The 25,854-nt window shown below is 42.6% G+C and overlaps 1 protein-coding gene across 1 annotated transcript in view; it reads right to left on the minus strand.

Annotated features, from left to right (window-relative positions):
• Positions 1-275: 275 nt before the first annotated feature.
• The window catches only part of LOC138665350 (gastrula zinc finger protein XlCGF53.1-like), a 39,044-nt gene continuing 13,465 nt past the window's right edge, over positions 276-25,854 (minus strand). The window contains exons 2-5 of the mRNA XM_069752748.1: positions 18,190-18,370; positions 7,904-8,050; positions 7,692-7,815; positions 276-1,881 (exon numbers count right to left, since the gene is read on the minus strand). Coding sequence (XP_069608849.1) covers positions 419-1,881; positions 7,692-7,815; positions 7,904-8,050; positions 18,190-18,276 — 1,821 coding nt within the window. The 5' untranslated portion in view covers positions 18,277-18,370 and the 3' untranslated portion in view covers positions 276-418. The remainder of the gene's footprint in view (positions 1,882-7,691; positions 7,816-7,903; positions 8,051-18,189; positions 18,371-25,854) is intronic.

The following is a 25,854-nucleotide window of genomic DNA, read 5'->3' on the forward strand; positions in this document are numbered from 1 at the left end:
AATGCCCACCTTCTCAATATAATGACATTTATTAAATACAGTCCTATTAAAGTTGCCATCTGCTTTATGTTTGGAATTTGGCCCCTTGCTTTGTTAATGTTTATGAATGAGGTTTTCATTTTATTGCCATTTATTTGTTAACATTCTTAAACAAAAAAAACATATAAAGATGCCATAAAAAAACAATGTACGAAAAGTTAATAAGACAAGTCAACTTTCAGCCAGATTAAAAAAAATAATCATCTACGCTATTTTTCGTTTTATACCTTCGTTAGAAATTGATTAAAAATCTTTTTTTTTTTTGTTCAAATAATTTAATATAAACTAGCTAATGTACCAAATGTTAACATTAATACGCCACTCAAAACTCGCCTCACTTGATCTTGACACAAGAAAGCTGGAACTTTTTATGTCAGTCTTAAAAAAGGCTTGTTTCCTTTTTGTGAATTTTAACATGTCTATTAAAATGACTCTTGCTTCCAAAGCTTTTCCCACATCTGGTGCAGGAATAAGGCCTTTCGCCTGTGTGAATGCGGTTGTGAGTTGTTAAGTTCGATTTTTTTGTAAAACATTTGCCACAATGGAAGCAAACGTATGGTCGTTCTCCTGTGTGTATCCGCTGATGAGTGATAAGAGTCGAGTTATGCGCAAAACGCTTCCCGCAGACAGAGCACGCATACGGTCTCTCTCCTGTGTGGATTCTCTGGTGGGTCACAAGATGAGTGTAATACACAAACCTTTTTCCACAGTACGAACATTCAAATGGTACGTCTGAATTACTAATCCGATGATGGGTAAACAGACTTGAAGGTTCTGAAAAACATTTTCCATACTTGTATAGTGGGTATTGTTCTACTGGAATTTTTTCCGACTTAACGCGCTTAGAATTGAAAAATAACTGGTTGCTGTAATCACCATAGTTATGAGTCTGTCCATTGTGTATACTTATGTATTCAATAAATTCTGCATCATTCATATCCTGAGGAGAGGTATAATCAGATTGTGCATTGCTAGAGGGGATTGTAAGACTTTCTTCTTCCCAGAAGACTGGTTCCTCCTTAATATGAATGGCTGAATATTGCTGTGTATGATTTCTGGGTGAGTAAAAGTTGGAATTTGTGAGGTTTCTGCCATCATATGAGACTGGTTCCTCCTTAATACGAGGTCCAGGATATTGTTGTCTAGGATCTGTGAGTGTATAAACAGTAGTACGGTTTCCTCCTTCACATGTGTCTGCTTCTTCCTCAATAAGAATAGAAGGGTAACGATGACCATTATCCGCAGGTACATAACTGTCTGTATCTGTGATTTTTAATTCGCATGAGACTGGTTCCTCCTCAATATGAAAAGAAGCATAAAGTTGTGTACGAGCAGTAGGTGTAATGAACTCAAGGTCTGCGATACTACCTCGAGAGACTATTGCTTCCCTAAAATGAGGAGATAGATACTGCTGTCTATGATCAGTCTGTGCATAAATCTCAGCATCTGCGTTATCTCCTTCATCACAAGAGACTGGCTCCTCTTTAATATGAATCAATGGAAATGGTTGAGTACATTCTGTGGGGTTAAAGGTGTTGTGGTCTGTGACGTTTTCTTTGCCACATGAGTTTGTTTCTTCCGCAACATCAATGGATGGACATTGTGGATAAGACGACTGACTGTTAGATGTACATTTTGTATTTCTATTTAGGTCATATATAATATTTTCTTCACTCCTTGATTCTTCATGTTTAGTTTTCTCCAAGGTGCTTTTCTTGCTTTTTTCAATAAGGGGTAAGTGTCCGGCTTCTGATTCCTTGCAAGTTTTATGACCGATTTTACTATTCGGTGAACTAGCAGCTATGTAAGGTATTCCTGCTGTTTGTTTGTGGACAGATCCATCTGATGGACAAAGAACAATTTCATTAGACATGAGTTTTATCAGTAGACATGGTCATTTCAGGCCATAAAATAATGCAATTGTTAAGGATAACAACATGTGGACACTACACAGCATGCATACCGCTAAGAGACTAATAAAAAAATGTTCAGCAACAAAATGGTAGCTCATAGGTTGGCTCACAATTCTATGCAGGAAAATGATGGCTGTGTTATTCAGTCATCATCTGCCTCTAACAGCTCTGAGTGGAGCGAAGTCGACCTGTTATATGTCGCTATCTGTGACAGTGGCATTTACAGCACATATCCTAAGGGCACCCTGCTCTAAAAGCCCCTGTGACGTGATGCAGGGTGATGGGTTTGTCATGATAGCCTGGTATCTCCTTAAGAAACCTGTACCGGTCATGATGGCACTCCTATAAAAGTTTGTGGCTGGAGTTCACAGAAGGCAGTCAATTTAGCTATACAAAGCAATACTATAGCTAAGCGATCAGACGATCACAGGTGCAAGTCCCCTAAAGGGACTAACAAATACAGTTAACAGTTTGTATGTTTTTAATAATATGAAAAAATAAAAACAAAATTTGAATCACCCTTCTTTTCCCCCATATAAAAAAAAACAAATAAAAAATACACATGTGGTATTGCTATGTCCATTAAAGTCCAACCTATCAAAATACAAAATTAATTAACCCGATAGGTAAATGGCGTAATGAGATCAAGAAGATCAAAATGCCAGAATTGTAGGTTGCAGAAAGGTGCCAATCAGTGGGGTTATACACAGCTCCTCATTCAGAGAGCTGTTAGATCTGCAGCAGATAAAATAGCGATGTTATGAAAATTGCAGCAATCAGCCCAGTAAGTGACAAATGTCTGGATTCAGGGACTCTGCCCTTACATTATCCTGCTCTTAGGCCACGTTACATAGTTACATAGGTTGAAAAAAGACCAAGTTCTACCTTTCTCCACCAATTGTACATCTTGTCACTAAATTAACTATAACCCCTAATGTTATGTATATTGAGGAAATCATCCAGCCCTTTTTTAAAAGTTGGTATAGTGTCTTCCATTACTACCTCTTGCGGTAGGGCATTCCACAGTCCAACAGCATTACAGTAAAGAACCCTTTCCTATTTAGATATCAAAACCACCTTTCTTCCAACTGTAATGAGTCCCCCCTGGTTCTTGGAAGGAATAAATCATGTGCCAGTGTTTTGTACTGGCCACACGTATATTTATACATGAAAAGGAGATCTCCTCTGAGGCATCTTTTTTCTAAGCTAAACAAGCCCAACTTTTCCAACTTCCCCTTATATGAGAGGCCTTCCATCCCTTGCAATAATCTATAATCAATAATCTGCAATAGCTTTTGAACTGATTCTAACTTCTGAATATCCTTTTTTTAAAAATGTGGAGCCCAAAGCTGGATCCCATATTCTAGATGTGGCCTTACTAGTGATTTAGTGGTAATAATCCGTTAGGATCACAGGATTTTATCTCTCTTTTATACACCCTAAAATCTTGTTTGCTTTTGCGGCTGCTGCTTGACATTGAGTACTGCTGCTCAGCTTACTTGTTGCGAGAATAGCCAAGTCCTTCACCTGGTCTGTAGTCCCGAGTATACTCCCATTTAATGTATATGCAGTAATAGGATTACTCCATCCTGGGTGCTTTACTTTACATTTATCTACATTAATCCTCATTTACCAAGCGTTTGTCCATTCAGTCATCTTAGTCAGATCGTTCTGTACTATTGTCAAGGCCAGATTTTAGCATCCTACATAGTTTAGTGTCCTCAGCAAAGACTGACACTTTACTCTCAATCTCATCCACAAGGTCATTAATAAAGAGGTTAAAAAGAAGCATTCAGTATTTGGTGATTTTTTTTTTACCTCAGTATTTGTAAACCAAAACCAGTAGTTGGTGAGAAATACAGAAGCGGTGACGTGTTTCTATTATACTTTTGATCTATTTGTTCCTCTCCTGGTTTTGGCTTACACATACTGAGGTAAAAAACTCACCAAATACAGGTCCTTCTCAAAAAATTAGCATATAGTGTTAAATTTCATTATTTACCATAATGTAATGATTACAATTAAACTTTCATATATTATAGATTCATTATCCACCAACTGAAATTTGTCAGGTCTTTTATTGTTTTAATACTGATGATTTTGGCATACAACTCCTGATAACCCAAAAAACCTGTCTCAATAAATTAGCATATTTCACCCATCCAATCAAATAAAAGTGTTTTTTAATAACAAACAAAAAAACCAACAAATAATAATGTTCAGTTATGCACTCAATACTTGGTCGGGAATCCTTTGGCAGAAATGACTGCTTCAATGCGGCGTGGCATGGAGGCAATCAGCCTGTGACACTGCTGAGATGTTATGGAGGCCCAGGATGCTTCAATAGCGGCCTTAAGCTCATCCAGAGTGTTGGGTCTTGCGTCTCTCAACTTTCTCTTCACAATATCCCACAGATTCTCTATGGGGTTCAGGTCAGGAGAGTTGGCAGGCCAATTGAGCACAGTAATACCATGGTCAGTAAACCATTTACCAGTGGTTTTGGCACTGTGAGCAGGTGCCAGGTCGTGCTGAAAAATGAAATCTTCATCTCCATAAAGCATTTCAGCCGATGGAAGCATGAAGTGCTCCAAAATCTCCTGATAGCTAGCTGCATTGACCCTGCCCTTGATGAAACACAGTGGACCAACACCAGCAGCTGACATGGCACCCCACACCATCACTGACTGTGGGTACTTGACACTGGACTTCAGGCATTTTGGCATTTCCTTCTCCCCAGTCTTCCTCCAGACTCTGGCACCTTGATTTCCGAATGCCATGCAAAATTTGCTTTCATCAGAAAAAAGTACTTGGGACCACTTAGCAACAGTCCAGTGCTGCTTCTCTGTAGCCCAGGTCAGGCGCCTCTGCCGCTGTTTATGGTTCAAAAGTGGCTTTACCTGGGGAATGCGGCACCTGTAGCCCATTTCCTGCACACGCCTGTGCACGGTGGCTCTGGATGTTTCCACACCAGACTCAGTCCACTGCTTCCTCAGGTTCCCCAAGGTCTGGAATCGGTCCTTCTCCACAATCTTCCTCAGGGTCCGGTCTCCTCTTCTCGTTGTACAGCGTTTTCTGCCACATTGTTTCCTTCCAACAGACTTACCATTGAGGTGCCTTGATACAGCACTCTGGGAACAGCCTATTTGTTGAGAAATTTCTTTCTGGGTCTTACCCTCTTGCTTGAGGGTGTCAATGATGGCCTTCTTGACAGCTGTCAGGTCGCTAGTCTTACCCATGATGGGGGCTTTGAGTAATGAACCCGGCAGGGAGTTTATAAAAGCCTCAGGTATCTTTTGCATGTGTTTAGAGTTAATTAGTTGATTCAGAAGATTAGGGTAATAGGTCGTTTAGAGAACCTTTTCTTGATATGCTAATTTATTGAGACAGGTTTTTTGGGTTATCAGGAGTTGTATGCCAAAATCATCAGTATTAAAACAATAAAAGACCTGACAAATTTCAGTTGGTGGATAATGAATCTATAATATATGAAAGTTTAATTGTAATCATTACATTATGGTAAATAATGAAATTTAACACTATATGCTAATTTTTTGAGAAGGACCTGTACTGAACTTGTGACCGTGGCCTGAGATAGGGTAGCAGAAACCTGGTGACAGATTCCCTTCAACAATGTTTTCAAAAAGTTAAAACTTTTTCAGCTTGGGAGTGTAAGGCTAGGTTCACATTGCGTTCATTGACTACGTTAAACGGACTACGTTACACCGCGGCATAACGCGGTGTAACGTAGTCCGTTAACGCCGCCATTGAATGCAATGGCGAACGCATCGCTAGCCCACAATGGGCGTGCGCTAGCGATGTGCCGTCATTTGAGTAACGGACCCGAGACACTGGCTGCAGCGTTTCCGGGTCCGTCACTGCTAGCGCAGATAGAGCTAGCAGATGCTCCATCTGCGCTAGCGTGATGTAGTGCCGGCACTTGCGCTAGCAGCAGCCCGTTAGCGCATGTGCTGAACGGGCTGCTGCTAACGCAATGTGAACCTGGCCTAACCCTCATCCCAAATTTAACTATGTAAGACACAAATATTTTATTAGCAGCTTTCTCTAATAATGAATCTAGTGATATAATGAGAGATGATCTACCAAATAACTGATAACCACAATCACTGAAGATCATCAAAGGGGTTCTCCGAGAATGAGACAAAATGGCATCCGTGATGCATTTCAAATGACAGTCCCATCCTAGTCAATGTCAGGATGGCCTGCAGATCAAAGACATACGGCTCCTGAGACCTGTGCCTCAACTAACGAGAGTTGTATTACATATACTTCATTTTTTTGGAATCAAGGCTGTGCTATGTGAAGTGATATATGTTCTCCTCGCCAAACATAATGCAACAGAGTTAAAGGGAACCTGTCACCCCCCCCAGGTGTTTGTAACTAAGGCTAGTTTCACACTAGCGTTTACCTGATCTGCGGAGGGCTGCGGACTTCCTCCGTGAAGCCCCGCCCTCGGCCACACCTCCGCTGCTAGCTCTGCCTACTTTTGCATGCGGCCGGTGTACCGATCTTTAACATTAGGTACGCAGGTCGTGCGGCTGTATGCGGATGCTTCCGCATGCGTCGTTTTGACGATGCGGCGACCAGCGTAGGACGCAGCTTGTAGCAAATTTCTTTTCTCCGCATCGTCAAAACGACGCATGCGGAAGCATCCGCATGCAGCCGCACGACCTGCGTACCTAATGTTAAAGAAAGGTACACCGGCCGCATGCAGAAGTAGGCGGAGCTAGCGGCGGAGGTGCGGCCGAGGGCGGGGCTTCACGGAGGAAGTCCGCACCCTCCGCAGATCAGGTAAACGCTAGTGCGAAACTAGCCTAAAAGAGCCACCTTGTACAGCACTAATACTGCATTCTGACAAGGTGGCTCTTTTAGTTCTGGTCCCTGGCACTGCTGAATCGTTTTTTAAATTTGTCCCTCATACCATGAAATCGCCATGGAGGCAGGTCTTTCCCCCCTAATCCAGACGCCTCACAGCCGTCAATCATGGCCTCTGCGCGCCACCTCCTCTTCCTTCATTAGCGTCCCCGGCGCCTGCGCTGTAAGTTCGAAGGGCAGCGCAACTGTGCATGCCCGAAAAAAAAATAACAGCGCAGGCGCCGGATACGCTAATGAAAGAAGAGAAGGCGGCGCCGGACACGCAGAGGCCATGATTGACGGCTGTGAGGCGTCTGGATTAGGGGGGAAAGACCTGCCTCCCTGGCGATTTCATGGTATGAGGGACAAATTTCAAAAACGATTCTTTCAGCAGTGCCAGGGACCCAAACTAGAAAAGAGCCACCTTGTCAGAATGCAGCATTAGTGCAGCACATGGTGGCTCTTTTAGTTACAAACACACCTGGGGGGGGGGGGGGGGGGTGACAGGTTCCCTTTAACTTCAGCTTCACCATCCTCTGTCAATCTGACAGCTCTATAGTAGTCCACAGAAATTGACTGCACAGAATGGGAAAACAAACATTAAGAAGGATGAAGCTGAAGATAACCCCCGTTTGCGTTTTACTTGACAAGGAGAAGATACTTTTCTTCATATATCACAGCCCTTCTGCGAGCCGGAAACTTAGGTATGTGAGATACAGCTCTTCTCAGTTGAGACACAGGACTGGCAGCTGTATGATGTTAGTCTGCAGCTCGTCCTGACACATGAACAGGTAGTGCTGCCATTTGAAATATGTATTGGATGGCATTTTATCTGACAGATAGAGAACCCCTTTAAACGTAACTTACCTGGTGATGTGAGCAGCCAGTGATTCTTCATCATAACTTCCTTGTACAGATCCTTGTGTCCTTCTATATACTCCCACTCCTCCATGGAGAAATGGACAGTGACATCCTGACATCTTATAGGAACCTGACGCACATAATACTCATGTCATTATCCAAACACATTATTCTCTAGTATTATGGTACAATGTCCCAGTGTTCCCAGCAGCGCTCACCTCTCCAGTTAGCAGTTCAATGATCTTGTTAGTGAGGTCCAGGATCTTCTGATCATTGTTCTTCTCATGGATCAGTGAATGAGATGACTTTGTGATTGGGCTCTGGGTCCTGCTCCTCCTTTCACACTCACCAGATGGAACATAATCCTACATAACATAGTAAATGTCATTTTTATGACCCAAGTGTGATGGTGTGATATGCTGTGTGGGTATCATTTTTGTGTATATTTCTATTTTACTTATTCTCATGGTGTTCTCTTGTAGAAGGAGTTATTTGCTAATTGATGAATGGCTGTTGCTGCCATCTGATATCAGCCCCCACAGCACTGTATTGTTTGTTAATATGCTAATGACATGTTGACCTAGCTTGTTGAAACAACGAGCCCCTGAGACCTTCCCCCTCCTGACCTGTGAATGAGGAGGGAGACTTAAAATATCAGGGAGGTGAGACACAGATCAGTCCTGTGTGGAACTATGATGTGTGTACACGGCATCTCAGAGAGAAAGAAGAGTATATGGACTATATGATCCTCTGTCTGTTGGATTGTTGGACTTTTATCCTGTTACTGAACTGCATTCGTGTTCTGGACTATTTTATCCTTTGTGTGGTGGATCGTATATGGACCTTTCGTATTTTTGCCTAAATAATGGTCTTGGAATTGTTTACTATACTCTAGCTCTGTTGATTGTGTGATACCGGAGAAGGACTCCGTGACACCAAGAAACAAAATCCCTGCAGTGCGAATACAGTTTATCACTAAAATTTCAATAAATCTTTCACCTCTTCAGTAGTGTCCTTGTTATTAACCCATTAAAGGGAGTTATTATCAGAAAATACAAATGATTAAATCAGGTTTTTGCGTTAAATAATTTTTTTTTTATTTTTAGAAATGTTCTGTTTCTTTTACATATTACAATCTATAATTAAAAAAAATTTAATTTTGCAATTTCCCAGGGAAGATAGGCGAAAAGTGCGTTGGGGTGAGGGACGCAGCTAGTGCCTGAATCACTACACATGTATTCAGGAAACTTAAACCCATGGAATTACATTTAACCATATAAATATTAATTATATGAATAGGATGGTCATATAGCAATATCAGTAATTGAAAACTATGTCTGTGTACACTATGCATTGCATGCTTACTAGATTATGATATTTGCACTTTTCAATTATCAGACTTTGTGTCTGTGCACTAGGCACTTTAAACTTTCTACTTGAGCTTATATGTATGTATACATGCACATTCTTATGCTGTGATTATAGAATTTCGTGTGCTTCAATTTGATATGTGCGTTAATATGCATTAATACATAAAGAGGTGCTTTTCACAAAATTAGAATATCAAGTGAAACTCATATATTATATATACATTACAAACAGTGATCTATTTCAAGTGTTTATTTCTGTTAACCCCTTAATCACATATGACGTACTATCCCGTCGAGGTGGGGTGGGCCTTAATTCCCACTGACGGGATAGTACGTCATAGCGATCGGCCGCGCTCACGTGGGGAGCGCGGCCGATCGCGGCCGGGTGTCAGCTGACTATCGCAGCTGACATCCGGCACTCTGTGCCAGGAGTGGTCACGGACCGCTCCCGGCACATTAACCCCCGGCACACCGCGATCAAACATGATCGCGGTGTGCCGGCGGTACAGGGAAGCATCCCGCAGGGAGGGGGCTCCCTGCGTGCTTCCCTGAGACGATCGGTACAAGGTGATGCACTCACCTTGTACCGAGCGTCTTCTCCCTGCAGTCCCTGGATCCAAAATGGCCGCGGGGCTGCATCCGGGTCCTGCAGGGAGTACTTCCGGGTCGACTGCAGGCGCTGGTAAGCCAGGCTAAGCCTGCAACGATGTGAGTGAGATCGTCGATCTTACAGAGTGCTATGCAAACTGTCAGATCGGCGATCTGTGATGTCCCCCCCGTGACAAAGTAAAAAAAAAAAAATTTCCATGTGTAAAAAAAAAATTCCTAAATAAATAAATAAAAAAAAAATATTCCCATAAATACATTTCTTTATCTAAAAAAAACCAAAACAATAAAAGTACACATATTTAGTATCGCCGCGTCCATAATGACCCAACCTATAAAACTGTCCCACTAGTTAACCCCTTCAGTGAACACCGTAAGAAAAAAAAAAAAAAAAAACGAGCCAAAAAACAACGCTTTACTATCATACCGTCAAACAAAAAGCGGAATAACACACGATCAAAAAGACGGATATAAATATCCATGGTACCGCTGAAAACGTAATCTTGTCCCGCAAAAAACGAGCCGCCACACAGCATCATAAGCAAAAAAATAAAAAAGTTATAGTCCTCAGAATAAAGCGATGCCAAAATAATTATTTTTTCTATAAAATAGCTTTTATCGTATAAAAGCGCCAAAACATAAAAAAATGATATAAATGAGATATCGCTGTAATTGTACTGACACGACAAATAAAACTGCTTTATCAATTTTACCAAACACGGAACGGTATAAACGCGTCCCCCAAAAGAAATTCATGAATAGCTAGTTTTTGGTCATTCTGCCTCACAAAAATCGGAATAAAAAGTGATCAAAAACTGTCACGTGTCCGAAAATGTTACCAATAAAAACGTCAACTCGTCCCACAAAAAACAAGACTTCAGATGACTCTGTGGACCAAAATATGGAAAAATTATAGGTCTCAAAATGTGGAGACACAAAAACTTTTTTGCTATAAAAAAGCGTCTTTTAGTGTGTGACAGCTGCCAATCATAAAAATCCGATATAAATATGCTATAAAAGTAAATCAAACCCACCTTCATCACCCCCTTCGTTAGGGAAAAATAATAAAATTAAAAAAATGTATTTATTTCCATTTTCCCATTAGGGTTAGAGCTAGGGTTGGGGCTAGGGTTAGGGTTGGGGCTAGGGTTAGGGCTAGGGTTGGGGCTAGAGTTAGGGTTGGAGCTAAAGTTAGGGTTAGGGTTGGGGCTAAAGTTAGGGTTGGGGCTAAAGTTAGGGTTAGGATTATTAGGGGTGTTGTTGGATTAGAGTTTCAGGTAGAATTGGGGGGTTTCCACTGTTCAGGCACATCAGGGGCTCTCCAAAGGCGACATGGCGTCCGATCTCAATTCCAGCCAATTCTGCGTTGAAAAAGTAAAACAGTGCTCCTTCCCTTCCGAGCTCTCCGGTGTGCCCAAACAGGGGTTTACCCCAACATATGGGGTATCAGCGTACTCGGGACAAATTGGACAACTTTTGGGGTCCAAGTTCTCTTGTTATCCTTGGGAAAATAAAAATTTGGGGGGCTAAAAATCAATTTTGTGGGAAAAATAAGATTTTTTTATTTTCACGGCTCTGCGTTGTAAACTGCAGTGAAACACTTGGGGGTTCAAAGTTCTCACAACACATCTAGATAAGTTCTTTGGGAGGTCTAGTTTCCAATATGGGGGTCACTTGTTGGGTGTTTCTACTGTTTGGGTACATCAGGGGCTCTGCAAATGCAATGTGACGCCTGCAGACCAATCCATCTAAGTCTGCTTTCCAAATGGCGCTCCTTCCCTTCCGAGCTCTGCCATGCGCCTAAACAGTGGTTCCCCCCCACATATGGGGTATCAGCGTACTCAGGACAAATTGGACAACAACATTTGTGGTCCAATTTATCCTGTTACCCTTGTGAAAATACAAAACTGGGGGCTAAAAAATCATTTTTGTGAAAAAAATGAATTTTTATTTTCACGGCTCTGCGTTATAAACTGTAGTGAAACACTCTCAAAACACATCTAGATAAGTTCCTTAGGGGGTCTACTTTCCAAAATGGTGTCACTTGTGGGGTTTTTTAATGTTTAGGCACATCAGGGGCTCTCCAAACGCAACATTGCGTCCCATCTTAATTCCAGTCAATTTTGCATTGAAAAGTCAAATGGCGCTCCATCCCTTCCGAGCTCTGCCATACGCCCAAACAGTGGTTTACCCCCACATATGGGATATCAGCGTACTCAGGACAAATTGCACAACAACATTTGTGGTCTAATTTCTTCTCTTACCCTTGGGAAAATAAAAAATTGGGGGCGAAAAATCATTTTTGTGAAAAAATATCATTTTTTATTTTTACGGCTCTGCACTATAAACTTCTGTGAAGCACTTGTTGGGTCAAAGTGCTCACCACACATCTAGATAAGTTCCTTAAGGGGTCTACTTTCCAAAATGGTGTCACTTGTGGGTGGTTTCAATGTTTAGGCACATCAGGGGCTCTCCAAATGCAACATGGCGTCCCATCTCAATTCCAGTCAATTTTGCATTGAAAAATCAAATGGCGCTCCTTCGCTTCCGAGCTCTGTCATGCGCCCAAACAGTGGTTTACCCCCACATATGGGGTATCGGTGTACACAGGACAAATTGTACAAAAACTTTTGGGGTCCATTTTCTCCTGTAACCCTTGATAAAATAAAACAAATTGGAGCTGAAGTAATTTTTTTGTGAAAAAAAGTTAAATGTTCATTTTTATTTAAACATTCCAAAAATTCCTGTGAAACACCAGAAGGGTTAATAAACTTCTTGAATGTAGTTGTGAGCACCTTGCGGGGTGCAGTTTTTAGAATGGTGTCACACTTGGGTATTTTCTATCATATAGACCCCTCAAAATGACTTCAAATGAAATGTGGTCCCTAAAAAAATGGTGTTGTAAAAATGAGAAATTGCTGGTCAACTTTTAACCCCAACTCCCTAACAAAAAAAATTTTGGTTCCAAAATTGTGCTGATGTAAAGTAGACATGTGGGAAATGTTACTTATTAAGTATTTTGTGTGACATATCTCTGTGATTTAATTGCATAAAAATTCAAAGTTGGAAAATTGCGAAATTTTCGCCAAATTTCCATTTTTTTCACAAATAAACGCAGGTAATATCAAAGAAATGTTACCACTATCATGACGTACAATATGTCACGAGAAAACAATGTCAGAATCACCGGGATCCGTTGAAGCGTTCCAGAGTTATAACCTCATAAAGGGACAGTGGTCAGAATTGTAAAAATTGGCCTGGTCATTAACGTGCAAACCACCCTTGGGGGTAAACGGGTTTTACACAGTTGCCATGACAACCCATCAGCACCCCACAAATGTATTGTGGTGCTACTGATGGGGGAGACAGCCGCTCTATTTAATCCAATATACCGTATTTTTCGGACTATAAGACGCACCGGACCATAAGGCGCACCCCAAATTTGGGGTGAAAATTGCAGAAAAAAAGATTTTTTATAAGATGGGGGTCTATCTTATTGTCCGAATTTACAGTATCTTACCTGAGGGCTGGCGGTGGCAGAGCAGAGTCACAGGAGGCATGGTGTCGGCAGAGGTGGGGTGATGCGGTGTGGCGTGCACCTGAGCAGGGTCCCTTCCTGCTTAGGTGGGCGACGCCACGGCCTGGTGTCCCTGGGAGGGTTGCAGCAGTGGTTACTGGCAGAGGTGCTGGGATGAGGAGGCGCAGTGAGAGGTATGGCACCTTTCCCCGGTGAGGTGATGCAGCAGCCCGGTAAGCAGCAGAGCCGGGTGAATCCTGTTGTTATCGGTGGGGCGGCCATCTTCCTGAGGCCGCGCGTGCGCAGATTAAGCGCTCTGCTTTCCGGGGCTTCAGAAAAATGGCCGTGGGAGGCCGCGCGTGCGCAGATGGAGATCGCGGCGGCCATTTTCCTGAAGCCGCGATCTCCATCTGCGCACGCGCGTGCTCCCGCAGGCCATTTTCCTGAAGCCCCAGGAAGCAGAGCGCTCCATCTGCGCATGCGCGGCCTCAGGAAAATGGCCGCCACCACCGATAACAACAGGATTCACCCGGCTCTGCTGCTTACCGGGCTGCTGCATCACCTCACCGGTGAGAGGGACCCCGCTCACTGCGCCTCCTCATCCCCGCACCTCTGCCGCCACACCTCTGCCGCCGCACCTCTGCCACCGCACCTCTGCCGCCACGGTAAGCCTGCATTGCGACTATTAGACGCACCCCCCTGTTTTTGGGGGGAAAAAGTGCGTCTTGTAGTCCGAAAAATACGGTACTTATCTCATGTGAAGAAAAAATGCTGCACGGTAATAATACTTTCAGAAATAGAGTTTATGGTTTATTTTTATCAGTTAACAAAATATAAAGTGAATTATCACTGTTCCAAACATATTGGAGAACCACAAATCTTCTGTGGATGAAGGCTTTTGTACAAATCCTTATGTCTCTTTATTTTATGCTAGACTGTAGCAAAGCAAGGTATGCTAGGGTTAAATCCTAGCTCTATAGGCTGATTACTTGTACCTGGCTAGCTCTGCCTTTAACCAGGTAAGTGTTCACTTTTGTCAGTGAGCTGAGGAAGCTGACCAGAGTGGATTATATTGGAGATGCAGAGAGACAAGCCAGAATCTCTCTGAGAAAAGACTACACAGGCCGTGTGCACCAAACCAGAAGTGTCATCGGTTGCTATGGGCAATAGCTGTTATGTTTGACTGAACTGGGACTAGCTCAGCGGTGTGTAAGTAGCCAGGGTCTATTTTGTTTAGTTAGCGCCAGGACAAGGCTAGGGATTTTGTTTATGGTTTTGTTTAGGTGCTGTGCAACCAGTGGAAATAAACATCACATTGTTTTGACCCAAGAATTCAGTGCCCGTGTGAACGCTACCTATTGCCTACCTGAGAGCGTGAATCCCTACAGACAGACAAGATGATGTGAAGATCAGAGGTTTGTGTGAGCCATATCATCACTTTCAGGTTTACTTGTACCTCTTTAAATTGAAAATAGTTCTTAATGACATTGGCTATAGGGTCATTCCACATCAAGTGGACCAGTTTTAAAAATCGTCCCCACTCGACCTTCTCCGATTTTGCTGAAAATTTATAAGGATGTACATGTATGTTTGAAAAGAGGTTCTGTAAATTTTTAGGGCCAGATCTCAAATACATTGGGCACTGTTGACCTTTCACTGGAGGTTCCACCAAGCCTGCGGCTTCAGCTAAGTGGATTTTGCAAACTTTGGCACATAGCCATTAGAGTTCTATACTGGCTATGATACTGAAATTTGGCATCTTAGCTCAACTTTTGGTGCTAAATCCGATAAAATTATTACCGGCTATGACAAAACAATATTTCGGCCGCAATTTTGTGTCAAAGTAGCTTGAAAAACGCGTCGCATAAAATTTATGCCGAACTTTGCCCATATATAACTCAAGACCAAAAACCAATAGTAACTGGTGCTTTGCCCTGTACACCAAACATATACATGACTTTGCATTGCTGCAATATCACGGTCAAAGCATATGTATTTGTGGAAATATTCACACCCACATATGATGAAAAACGTAAAAAACCCGAATTTTACCTATTTTAAGGTCAAATTCCTCAAAAAGTGTACCCCTAAAATATATTAATTCTGATATCATTAGAAAGAGCACATTTTTCTCTACAAGGATCATTGTTTTTTTTTTTGGAGTCTCTCAGTTTAAGAAATGAAAACTGCCACTGAACATGGTGTTATTTATTAATACGCAATGAATGGTAGCTGCACTATTCAAACCCTTGCATTGGTCCATGGTGGTTATACCACAACCAATTCCCTAAGAATTGGTATTATAATCCTATTAAGAATTGTAATAATGCCGTCTTTTGAGAATTAGCAGCCCCATCGCCTAGGAGCCATGGCCGATAGCCGTGCAAGGCGAGCCTTGGGCGGTCTCTTTATCGCAGGTTCCGAAGCCTGAGGGTGGGTGTCTTTGCCTAGGATCCCAAGCCTAATATTGGGTATCTTTTGTTGGTTCCCAAGCCATAATGTTCAGTCTAACTGGTCTGGAATTGTTGCTGAATTTGCAACATAATCGGTTCACTGAAGCTGTATTGTTGGCCCATTGCTGTTGCAGCTGGTGCTGGAATTATTGCAATGATTGACTGCTCGGGAATCCAGCATGTATCATTTCTCACAGGCCAGTGAAAAAAGCTAGCTGGTCCATGAGGATGCATAAAATTTATTAATGCATCATGCTCTTCGACTGAAATTTCAGAAATATTTCCAATCCACTAGTTCCTATCGTAAATGCAGGCAATGTATTGCCCTGGCTGGAGGTTTGCAATTGGCACAAAAGGCATTTCTGATCTGACAGATCTATCTACATGGGCAATGAAAGATGATGGGTCATTTGACACCCTTGAAATGCGAATCTTTTTGTTATCAATTGGCACAAACTGGTGATTTTCTCTTGTTCCAGCAATTGTATGTCCATCTTTGAACCTTTCCTCTTGAACTACCCGTATTTCGTCAATTTTTTCTTTTGGAACAAAAAAAAAAACTTGATTCCTTGTATTTGCTCATTGCAAAAGTTGAATAAATCCACTGGGGTCAGTATTTGGTTTTCAGTTGGGCGTTGAAGACTGGCACGAGCTGCCAACCTCTTTGCTGTCCCTCCAATCCCATCACAGGGCGACTTTCCATGACTGGTACAAAAAAAATTCCATTCAGCGCTGATATTGAAATCAGCATTGTGGTGGCACAAGTTGAGAGAATTTTTGAAATTTTTGTACTGGGCTGCAGATCCATCGCTGAAGTAGTGGATATGACGAATCCCATAGAGGAGTGTCTTGAGATACAGTTTGCAAAATCCACTTAGCTGAAGCCGCAGGCTTGGTGGAACCTCCAGTGAAAGGTCAACAGTGCCCAATGTATTTGAGATCTGGCCCTAAAAATTTACAGAACCTCTTTTCAAACATACATGTACATCCTTATAAATTTTCAGCAAAATCGGAGAAGGTCGAGTGGGGACCACTGGTCCACTTGACATGGAATTACCCTATATGTTTGGGGTCGTTGTCCTGTTTCAGAATAAATATGGAGCAAATCAGGCACCCTGTCATGGCATGACGGATACATTTCTTCCTGTATTTATTTTATTTATGTATTCAGCCTGTCTAGCAGCCGTAAATCATGCAGCTGCGGCAACGAAAACTAAATCTCCGAACACTAACAAATACTCGGAGATCACCTGAGCGTGCTTGGGAAAACCTGAGCAACGAGTAAACTCGCTCATCACTAATCCTGACCTAATCCCTAACTCCATTTGGTGGATTTCAGCCTCAAACTTTCAAGGGCCCTCCACCATGATTCAATGTTACCTGCAGACAATCATTGTTCTTTTGCTCACCAGCCAACTTGAGAATAAACGGTCTTCTGTTTAAGCTAAATATATCAAATTTTGACCCATCAGTCCGGAGCACCTGCTGCCATGTTTCTGCACCCCAGATCTTATATTTTCATGCATTAAACGTATGTTTTTGTCCATGAAAATCACTTCTGGATAGACTCTTTGAACAAAAGATAGGTGCAACGCTAGTTGTTCTCAGTTATGAGCTGATGGCACTGCTGGACATATTCCGATTTTTGAAGGGAAGTAAGAATGATGTGTCTTTCATCTACTGCATTAAGTTTCCTTGGCCGACTACTGTGCGTCCTCAATGCAGCAGATTTATTGGAGTCCTCAATGCTGAGAAATACAGGCAGATATTTATCCAACATGCAATACCATCAGTGATGCTTTTGATTGGCTCAAAATGTATCTGCAGCAGGACAACCCCAAACATACAGTCAATGTCATAAAGAACAATCTTCAGAGTAAAGAAGAACGAGGAATCCTGGAATTGATGTTATAAGCCCCACAGAGCACTTCTCTGCTGCACTTGCTGGCTTTATTTTGCATCCTAGTTCCTCTGTTTTCCTGCATAGTTAAGTAGCATGCTTTTGTTTTCATGTTGCAGGTATAGTTTTGGATACAATTCTTCTATGAAGATCACTTCTGGCCAGACTTCATCTCTCAATAGATGGGTATACCTGGATCCCAAGGCCGGCTGACTGTTCTGAGCTGATGGCACTGCTGGACATCTACTAGACCGAATGATTTGCACATGCCTACATCCATAGAAGAACCTTTGGTTAGTTCTCCAAAATGATTTGAACAACCTTCCTCCTGTGATACTTCAAAAACCATGCACAAGTGTATCTAGAAGAATTGGTGCTTTCATGCAGTTCAGAAGGCAAAGGGAGATCAGACCAAATAGGTTTTTATAAAGATTTCTCTTTCATTTGCTCACTTTGCTAACTGATAAAAAATAAACTATTATTATTTCTGTTTTTGAGAGCATTGTTACCGTGCAGCATTTTTCCCACAGCAGCTTAAAACTTAAGCACAGTAGTTGTGTGTGTGTATTCAGTATTATATACAAAGACTTGTTAAAAAAGATAACCTGCAGAGATAAAAAAAAAAAGTAAATCAAAACTATTTCCCAGAATCCCTCACCTCTCCGGTCAGCAGGTAGATGATCTCCAGGGTAAGGTTTAATATTCTGTCATTATCCATCTTCAGTCCGGTTCCTGGTGTTGACATTAATGATTTTACAGTAGTTGATTACATCTAGTTTAAAATGTTTTTCTGACATTATCAGTTTCTACACCGGGCCCCATCTTTAGTTCATTACTACCTGAAAAACAGAAAGAAGAGAGAGACTGTCCATGCTGTAATTACTGTGATGAGAATTATATCTAGCTTTTGGAACTACAATTTAAAAAAGTTATAGTGATGGCCTATTCTTAGGCTAGGTCATGAAAATCTGTTTGACACTTTAAGACTTCCGCCGAACAGGTGCCAACGGCGGCTGAGTGTGCTCAGTTGTGGAGCTGCACAGCACAGCTCCATCAACAATATACAGTGCCTTGCGAAAGTATTCGGCTCCCTGGAAATTTTCCACCTTTTCCCACATATAATGCATGAAACATAAAGATACAAAATGTAAATTCTTGCTGGAGAATCAACAACAAGTGGAACATAATTGTGAAGTTGAACGAAATGTATTGGTTATTTTAAATTTTTGTGGAAATTCAAAAACTGAAAAGTGGGGCGTACAATATTATTCGGCCCCTTTAACTTAATACTTTGTTGCGCCACCTTTTGCTGCGATTACAGCTGCAAGTCGCTTGGGGTATGTCTCTATCAGTTTTGTACATCGAGAGACTGAAATTCTTGCCCATTCTTCCTTGGCAAACAGCTCAAGCTCAGTGAGGTTTGATGGAGATTGTTTGTGAACACCAGTTTTCAGCTCTTTCCACAGATTCTCTATTGGATTGAGGTCTGAACTTTGACTTGGCGATTCTAACACCTGGATATGTTTATTTGTGGACCATTCCATTGTAGATTTTGCTTTATGTTTGGGATCATTGTCTTGTTGGAAGACAAATCTCCGTCCCAGTCTCAGGTCTTTTGCAGACTCTAGCAGGTTTTCTTCAAGAATGGTCCTGTATTTGGCTCCATCCATCTTCCCATCAATTTTAACCATCTTCCCTGTCCCTGCTGAAGAAAAGCAGACCCAAACCATGAAGCTTCCACCACCATGTTTGACAGTGGGGATGGTGTGTTCAGAGTGATGAGCTGTGTTGCATTTACACCGAACATATCGATTGGCATTGTTGCCAAAAAGATTGATTTTCGTTTCATCTGACCAGAGAACCTTCTTCCACATGTTTGGTGTGTCTCCCAGGTGGCTTGTTGCAAACTTTAAATTACACTTTTTATGGATATCTTTGAGAAATGGCTTTCTTCTTGCCACTATTCCATAAAAGCCAGATTTGTGCAGTGTACGACTGATTGTTGTCCTATGGACTGTCCCACCTCAGCTGTAGATCTTTGCAGTTCATCCAGAGTTATCATGGGCCTCTTGGCTGATCCTCTGATCAGTCTTCTCCTTGTTTGAGATGAAAGTTTAGAGGGACGGCTTGGTCTTGGTAGATTTGCAGTGGTATGATACTCCTTCCATTTCAATATGATCGCTTGCACAGTGCTCCTTGGGATGTTTAAAGTTTTGGAAATCATTTTGCATCCAAATCCGGCTTTAAACTTCTCCACAACAGTATCACGGACCTGCCTGTTGTGTTCCTTGGTCTTCATGATGCTCTCTGTGATTCAAACAGAACCCTGAGACTATCACAGAGCAGGTGCATTATACGGAGACTTAATTACACAGGTGGATTATATTTATCATCATTAGGCATTTAGGACAACATTGGATCATTCAGAGATCCCCAATAAACTTCTGGAGTGAGTATGTTGCACTGAAAGTAAAGAGGCCGAATAATATTGCACGCCCCACTTTTTAGTTTTTGAATTTCCACAAAAATTTAAAATAACCAATGCTTTTCGTTCAACTTCACAACTGTGTTCCACTTGTTGTTGATTCTTCACCAAAAATTTACATTTGGTATCTTTATGTTTGAAGCATGATATGTGGGAAAAGGTTGAAAAGTTCCAGGGAGCCAAATACTTTCGCAAGGCACTGTAGCGGCTGTGGCCCGGGTACTGAACATCTGTCCCCTATCCAAATCAATAGGGGGCAGACATGCAGCACCCGAACAAGGTCATTATACCATTGAGGAAGTTGTGCAGCTCCGCAACTGAGCACATCTGGCCAGCACCGAGTAGAGTGGATCGGTGGAGGTCCCTGGAGTTGCACCACCACCAATCAGATATTGATTACCAATCCTAAAAATAGTAAAGGAAGTAAAGGTCCCAGAAATCCTTTTAGAAAACCCCTTAAAAATCACACCTATTCCACTGATTGCACATTAAGACATCTCTCCCCAAGGAGTTCCCAATACCCAACATCTCAGAGAGGGAAGTAAATGGCAACACTTAAGACGTGGGAATCATATGCTTATATATAGTCATTATTAGACCATCATATGAGCTTGTTGGGTATTAACATCCAATAAGGACAGTATAATAGTAGGATTATACACCTTATACTAGGAAAGTGCAGATAACATTAGGATCATGCCTGTACAGTATAAGGATAGTACACGTGATACTGAGATCATACATGGTATATAGATATAAGTAATATAAACATCAAACACTGTATATAATGATGGTATAAGGCTGGTTTCCGATTTGCGTCTGTGCGCCAATCCGCATGCGTCATGCATACCTATTTTTAACATGATGTACGCATGGACATGCATTTGCATGCGTTCGCTGTTATGAACTGATGGTTCAGAAACACAATGGACCTGGTGGTTAAGAGCACACCAAGTGACCTGATAGTTACTAATAACATAGGACGAGCTCTGAGACGTGGGAACTCTGCTGACCGCAATCCCTAATCCTATCACACCACACTAGAGGTAGCCGTGGAGCGCTCCTGACCAGACCTAGGCGCCTCGGGCACAGCCTGAGAAACTAGCTAGCCCTGAAGATAGAAAGATAAGCCTACCTTGCCTCAGAGAAATTCCCCAAAGGAAAAGGCAGCCCCCCACATATAATGACTGTGAGTAAAGATGAAAATACAAACACAGAGATTAAATAGATTTTAGCAAAGTGAGGCTCGACTTACTAAATAGACCGAGGATAGGAAAGATAACTTTGCGGTCAGCACAAAAACCTACAAACAACCACGCAAAGGGCGCAAAAAGACCCTCCGCACCGACTAACGGTACGGAGGTGCTCCCTCTGCGTCTCAGAGCTTCCAGCAAGCAAGAAAAACCAATATAGCAAGCTGGACAGAAAAAATAGCAAACAAAAGTAACACCAGCAAAATTTAGCTTATGCAGGGTAGACAGGCCACAAGAACGATCCAGGAGAGAGCAAGACCAATACTGGAACATTGACTGGAGGCTAGGAACAAAGAACTAGGTGGAGTTAAACAGAGCAGCACCTAACGACTTAACCTCGTCACCTGAGGAAGGAAACTCAGAAGCCGCAGCCCCACTCACATCCACCAAAGGAAGCTCATAGACAGAACCAGCCGAAGTACCACTCATGACCACAGGAGGGAGCTTGACCACAGAATTCACAACAGTTCGTTTGCGGATGCTTACGCATGCGTCGTTTCAAGGCGTGTGGCGGGGCCCGGCGAACGCAACATGTTGCATTTTTTGAGACGTCAAATCTTCGCAGCCATACGCATGCGGATGATTGTGGATGTAGTGCGTCAAAACAACACATTACTGTTAATCAAAGAGGGTATGGGCACTGGAAATCCAGTACTCTCTTGTCGCTGGAACTGATAGGAGCTGCTCTGGAGACTGCTTTGTTGAAGACTCTGGATTTCACTCAGGATGCGAGTATATACAAGCTCTGAAAATGTCTGTCTGTCTCTCATTGCAGTCTGTACTCACTTCTGTCTCTCTTGCAGACTTCTTCAAAGATGTCCTCAAGCAAACAGCAGAATTCCTCCCACAGTGGACAGAAGACTGATGAAGTGAGTACATTTGCTACTGATTAGTAAGTATTGACTGTCAATATGACACATGTGGTAAAATCATGTATTATCTTTACAGGACAGTTCTAGTGCGGCAGAGCAAGAGCAGACTCAGGCCCAGGTTCAGGTGACAAAACGGCTTGTAAGTATTCTTGAGTGTTATTGTGGAATATTAATGTTTTTCTTTGATTTCTAGGTTCCAAATCATGAAGCAACCATCGATAACGACCTCCTCATCACCCTGGTGCAGGAGCGAGTTCCGTTGTGGGACACCTGGGATCAGCAGCATTCGGACACTGTGGTCATTCGGCGGCTATGGGATTAAGTGGGCAGATCGCTGTTGGATGACTGGGACAGAGCCACGCCAGTCAGAAAGGCTTTTTGTAAGTATTGCAATGTGGTGTGACGCGGCACTGAACCTGTGTTGCATTATTTTACAATTTTGTTTTCCACAGTGAACAAAATAAGAATCCGTTGGCGTTCGATAAAGGATCGCTTCAATAAGGACCTGAGAGATGAGATCCAAGTTCGAAGTGGTGCTGCTTCAATGATCAGCAAATACAATTACCATCATCTGCTGTCCTTCCTGAGGCCTGCGGTTTGTCATCGAACGTAAGTATTTTTGTGTTGTATTCCATCTGAATTTTTCTATTCCATGTATGTTGATATGATTACTTCTATTCCACAGAATAAGATATGTTGGCGCTTTTAAGATGTTTATTTTCGGTACTAATGTTTTTCATTTCTTTTCCACACAGACCCAGGAGCAGCACCACCAAAGCGTTATCGTCCTCGGTTGGAGCGGACCTTGATCGACCAGACACCGAACAGTCCCAGTCATCCAGCAGCACTGCAGCAAGTAGGCCAGCTTTACAATCTGGAGAACAGGCAGTTGGTCCTTCAGGTCTTCCCCTGTCACAGTCCTCTGCCACTGTTTTTTGGGGTCTTACTGCCAGTGGAAGAAGGCCTGTGACAGGCCACTCATGCCTGAGTTTATTCACTTAGGCTCGGTCTTCCAGAATGGCCTCAAGGCAGTTGGAGATAGAGTGGAAAGTGGGTTCGCACATATGGCCACACTTTTCCAGGATGTCCACTGACGTCTTGACCACATGGAAGCCAACCTTCAGAGACTGGCATATTTTTTTTACTACTATAGAGCGGGGCATGTTGGAACACCTTACGCCTGATCTCCAGCTAACTATGATGCAGGCTTGAAATGCTGCTTACGTCCAGGCTATGCAGCAGACACAGTTCTTACCACAGCCACCCATGGCATTTCCGGCTGTTCCACCACTAAGCAGATTCACCACGATTCTGAGTCCATCTGCACACCTGTCTGCTGCTGCCACCATGCCGAGTCCATCTGCACACCTGTCTGCTGCTGCCACCATGCCGAGTACAGCTGTACATTTGTCTGCTGCCGCCACCATGCCGAGTACAGCTGCACACCCGGTTACTGCCGCCACCTTGATGAGTACAGCTGCACACCTGGTTACTGCCATCACCATGACGAGTACAGCTACACACCGGGTTACCACCACCACCATGACGAGGTCAGCTGCACACCAGGTTATCGCCACCACCACGACGAGTACAGCTGCACAACTTTCTTCCTCCACCACCACGCCTAGTCCTGCTGGATGCCATGCTCTTGCCACCACTCCCACCCTCCCACAGAAAAAAAAGAGCAAACAGCTGCACGGTACCAGGAAGACTAGGGGCAGCCAACGAACCCCAAAAACTGTTGTACATCCATCCTCACCTTTCAATCTGTCTCTTTTTTCTAGTTTGTCTCTCCCTAGTGTGTCTACTCCCATCCCTGACCTCCCAGACCCCACGCATTTTGTAGTATCTTCCCCAGGAACCCCTTCATCATCCACACGTGGTAGACAGTCATCCAATCTCCACACACACCCCCCAGGTCCATATTTCACCCTCTTACAATCCCCCAAATTAATTTTTCTTTTTTTGTTAAATAAAATTGTACTTTTGTTTTCACAATCGCTCTTTCTTCTTTGTGTATTTAGGCGCCGTCGCAGCAAACACACACTTAATAATAATAATAATAATAATAATTATTATTTTTATTTATATAGCGCCAACAAATTCCGCAGCACTTTACAATAAGCGGGGACATGTACAGACAATAAATTCAGTACAAGTTAAGACAATTTAAATAGTGACATTAGGGGTGAGGTCCCTGCTCGCAAGCTTACAATCTACAAGGAAATGGGGGGACACATATAGGTGAAAAGTGCTTGTTATTTCAGGTCTGGCAATTATAATAAATAGGGATTTTCATATAAAGCTGCATGATCCGGTCATCAGCCCGTGTGTTTAAGTGCAATAGTCAAGTATCAAGTGCAGTTATCATGTGCACTTATGCGTCGTCACCGAAAACACACACTTGTGTGTATTGTATTGTTGAGGGAACAGGGGTTTAGCTAGAGGTGTTTTATTATTTACAGGAAACATTAAAGGTACATAACATTACAGGTACATTTTAGCAGATTACACCATATGGTCTTGCCATGCCATGAAACACGTGAAATGTCAGAAACAAAGTAGGCAGCAAATGTATCCCTCATTTGGGCAACTTCCACTGTAGTCCTCAGAGGGTGACCTTGATGATCTGGAAATGTGATAGCAACAGGTTCATCAAGTTCGAAGCAGGGTTTTTCTTTATCCATGATGTAGTTGTGCAAAACAACCCAAGCTTTTACAACCTCATCAATGGTCTCAGTTTTTAGATTGGTCGTTGTCCCCAAAATGCGCCATTTAGATGCCAGCAAACCAAAGGCACACTCCACAGTTCTTTGTGCCCTTGTCAGTCGGTAGTTAAAAATCCGTTTGGTGTGATTCAAGTCCCGACTTGAATACGGTTTCATTACATTCAATATGGTTGGCACACATTTGAAAGTCCTCATCCCCAACAACAACAAATGGCATTGGCGGTCCTTCAGTGTTGGGAAGAGGTCGTGGCTGTGGAAAATTAAATTCATTACGATACAAATGTCGGCCCATGGAAAAGTTTTTATAAGTCTGTGAGTCATTTCCTCATCCAAATGAGCCAATGTCCATAGCAACAAATCTACAGTCAGCATCTGCAATAGACATTAGCACAATAGAAAAATATCTCTTGTAATTGAAGTACTTGGATCGAGTTCCAGCAGGTTTCCTAATCCGAATTTGTTTGCCGTCCACAGCCCCCAAACAGTTAGAAAAATTACAATTTTCTATGAATTTAGATGCATTTTGCAGCCACAGTTCAGTTGTGGGTTGGTGGAGGAATTCCTCACACAGAACTTCACATATAGCACAACATTTTTCTCCAACAATCCCAGGGAGCGTGGACACTCCAATCCTGAATTGGAAATGTTGTGATGACAAGGTCTCTCGAGTAGCCAGGAATCTGGGCAACAGAAAATGACAAACAAAAATCAGTAGACTGCTTAGGGTGTTAGGGTTAGGGATAGGGTTATTAATGACAGGAGTTTCTTTTTCAACATTACGTATCTCAGGGTGACCAACAGACGCTCCTCAGCAGGAATAGATCAACATAGCTGTGTGTCCTGTCTGATGATGGATCCTCGGACACGTTGCAGCAACTCATCGAAGCTTTGTGACATCCTCGTGTAGTTGAAAAACTTCTGAGGGTTTGCACGCAGCTCTGTGTACAAGGAGTGGTAGGCTCCACGGCTCTCTCTGACTTCAAC

Source organism: Ranitomeya imitator, chromosome 2 (assembly GCF_032444005.1).
Source record: "Ranitomeya imitator isolate aRanImi1 chromosome 2, aRanImi1.pri, whole genome shotgun sequence".
Classification (NCBI taxonomy): domain Eukaryota; kingdom Metazoa; phylum Chordata; class Amphibia; order Anura; family Dendrobatidae; genus Ranitomeya; species Ranitomeya imitator.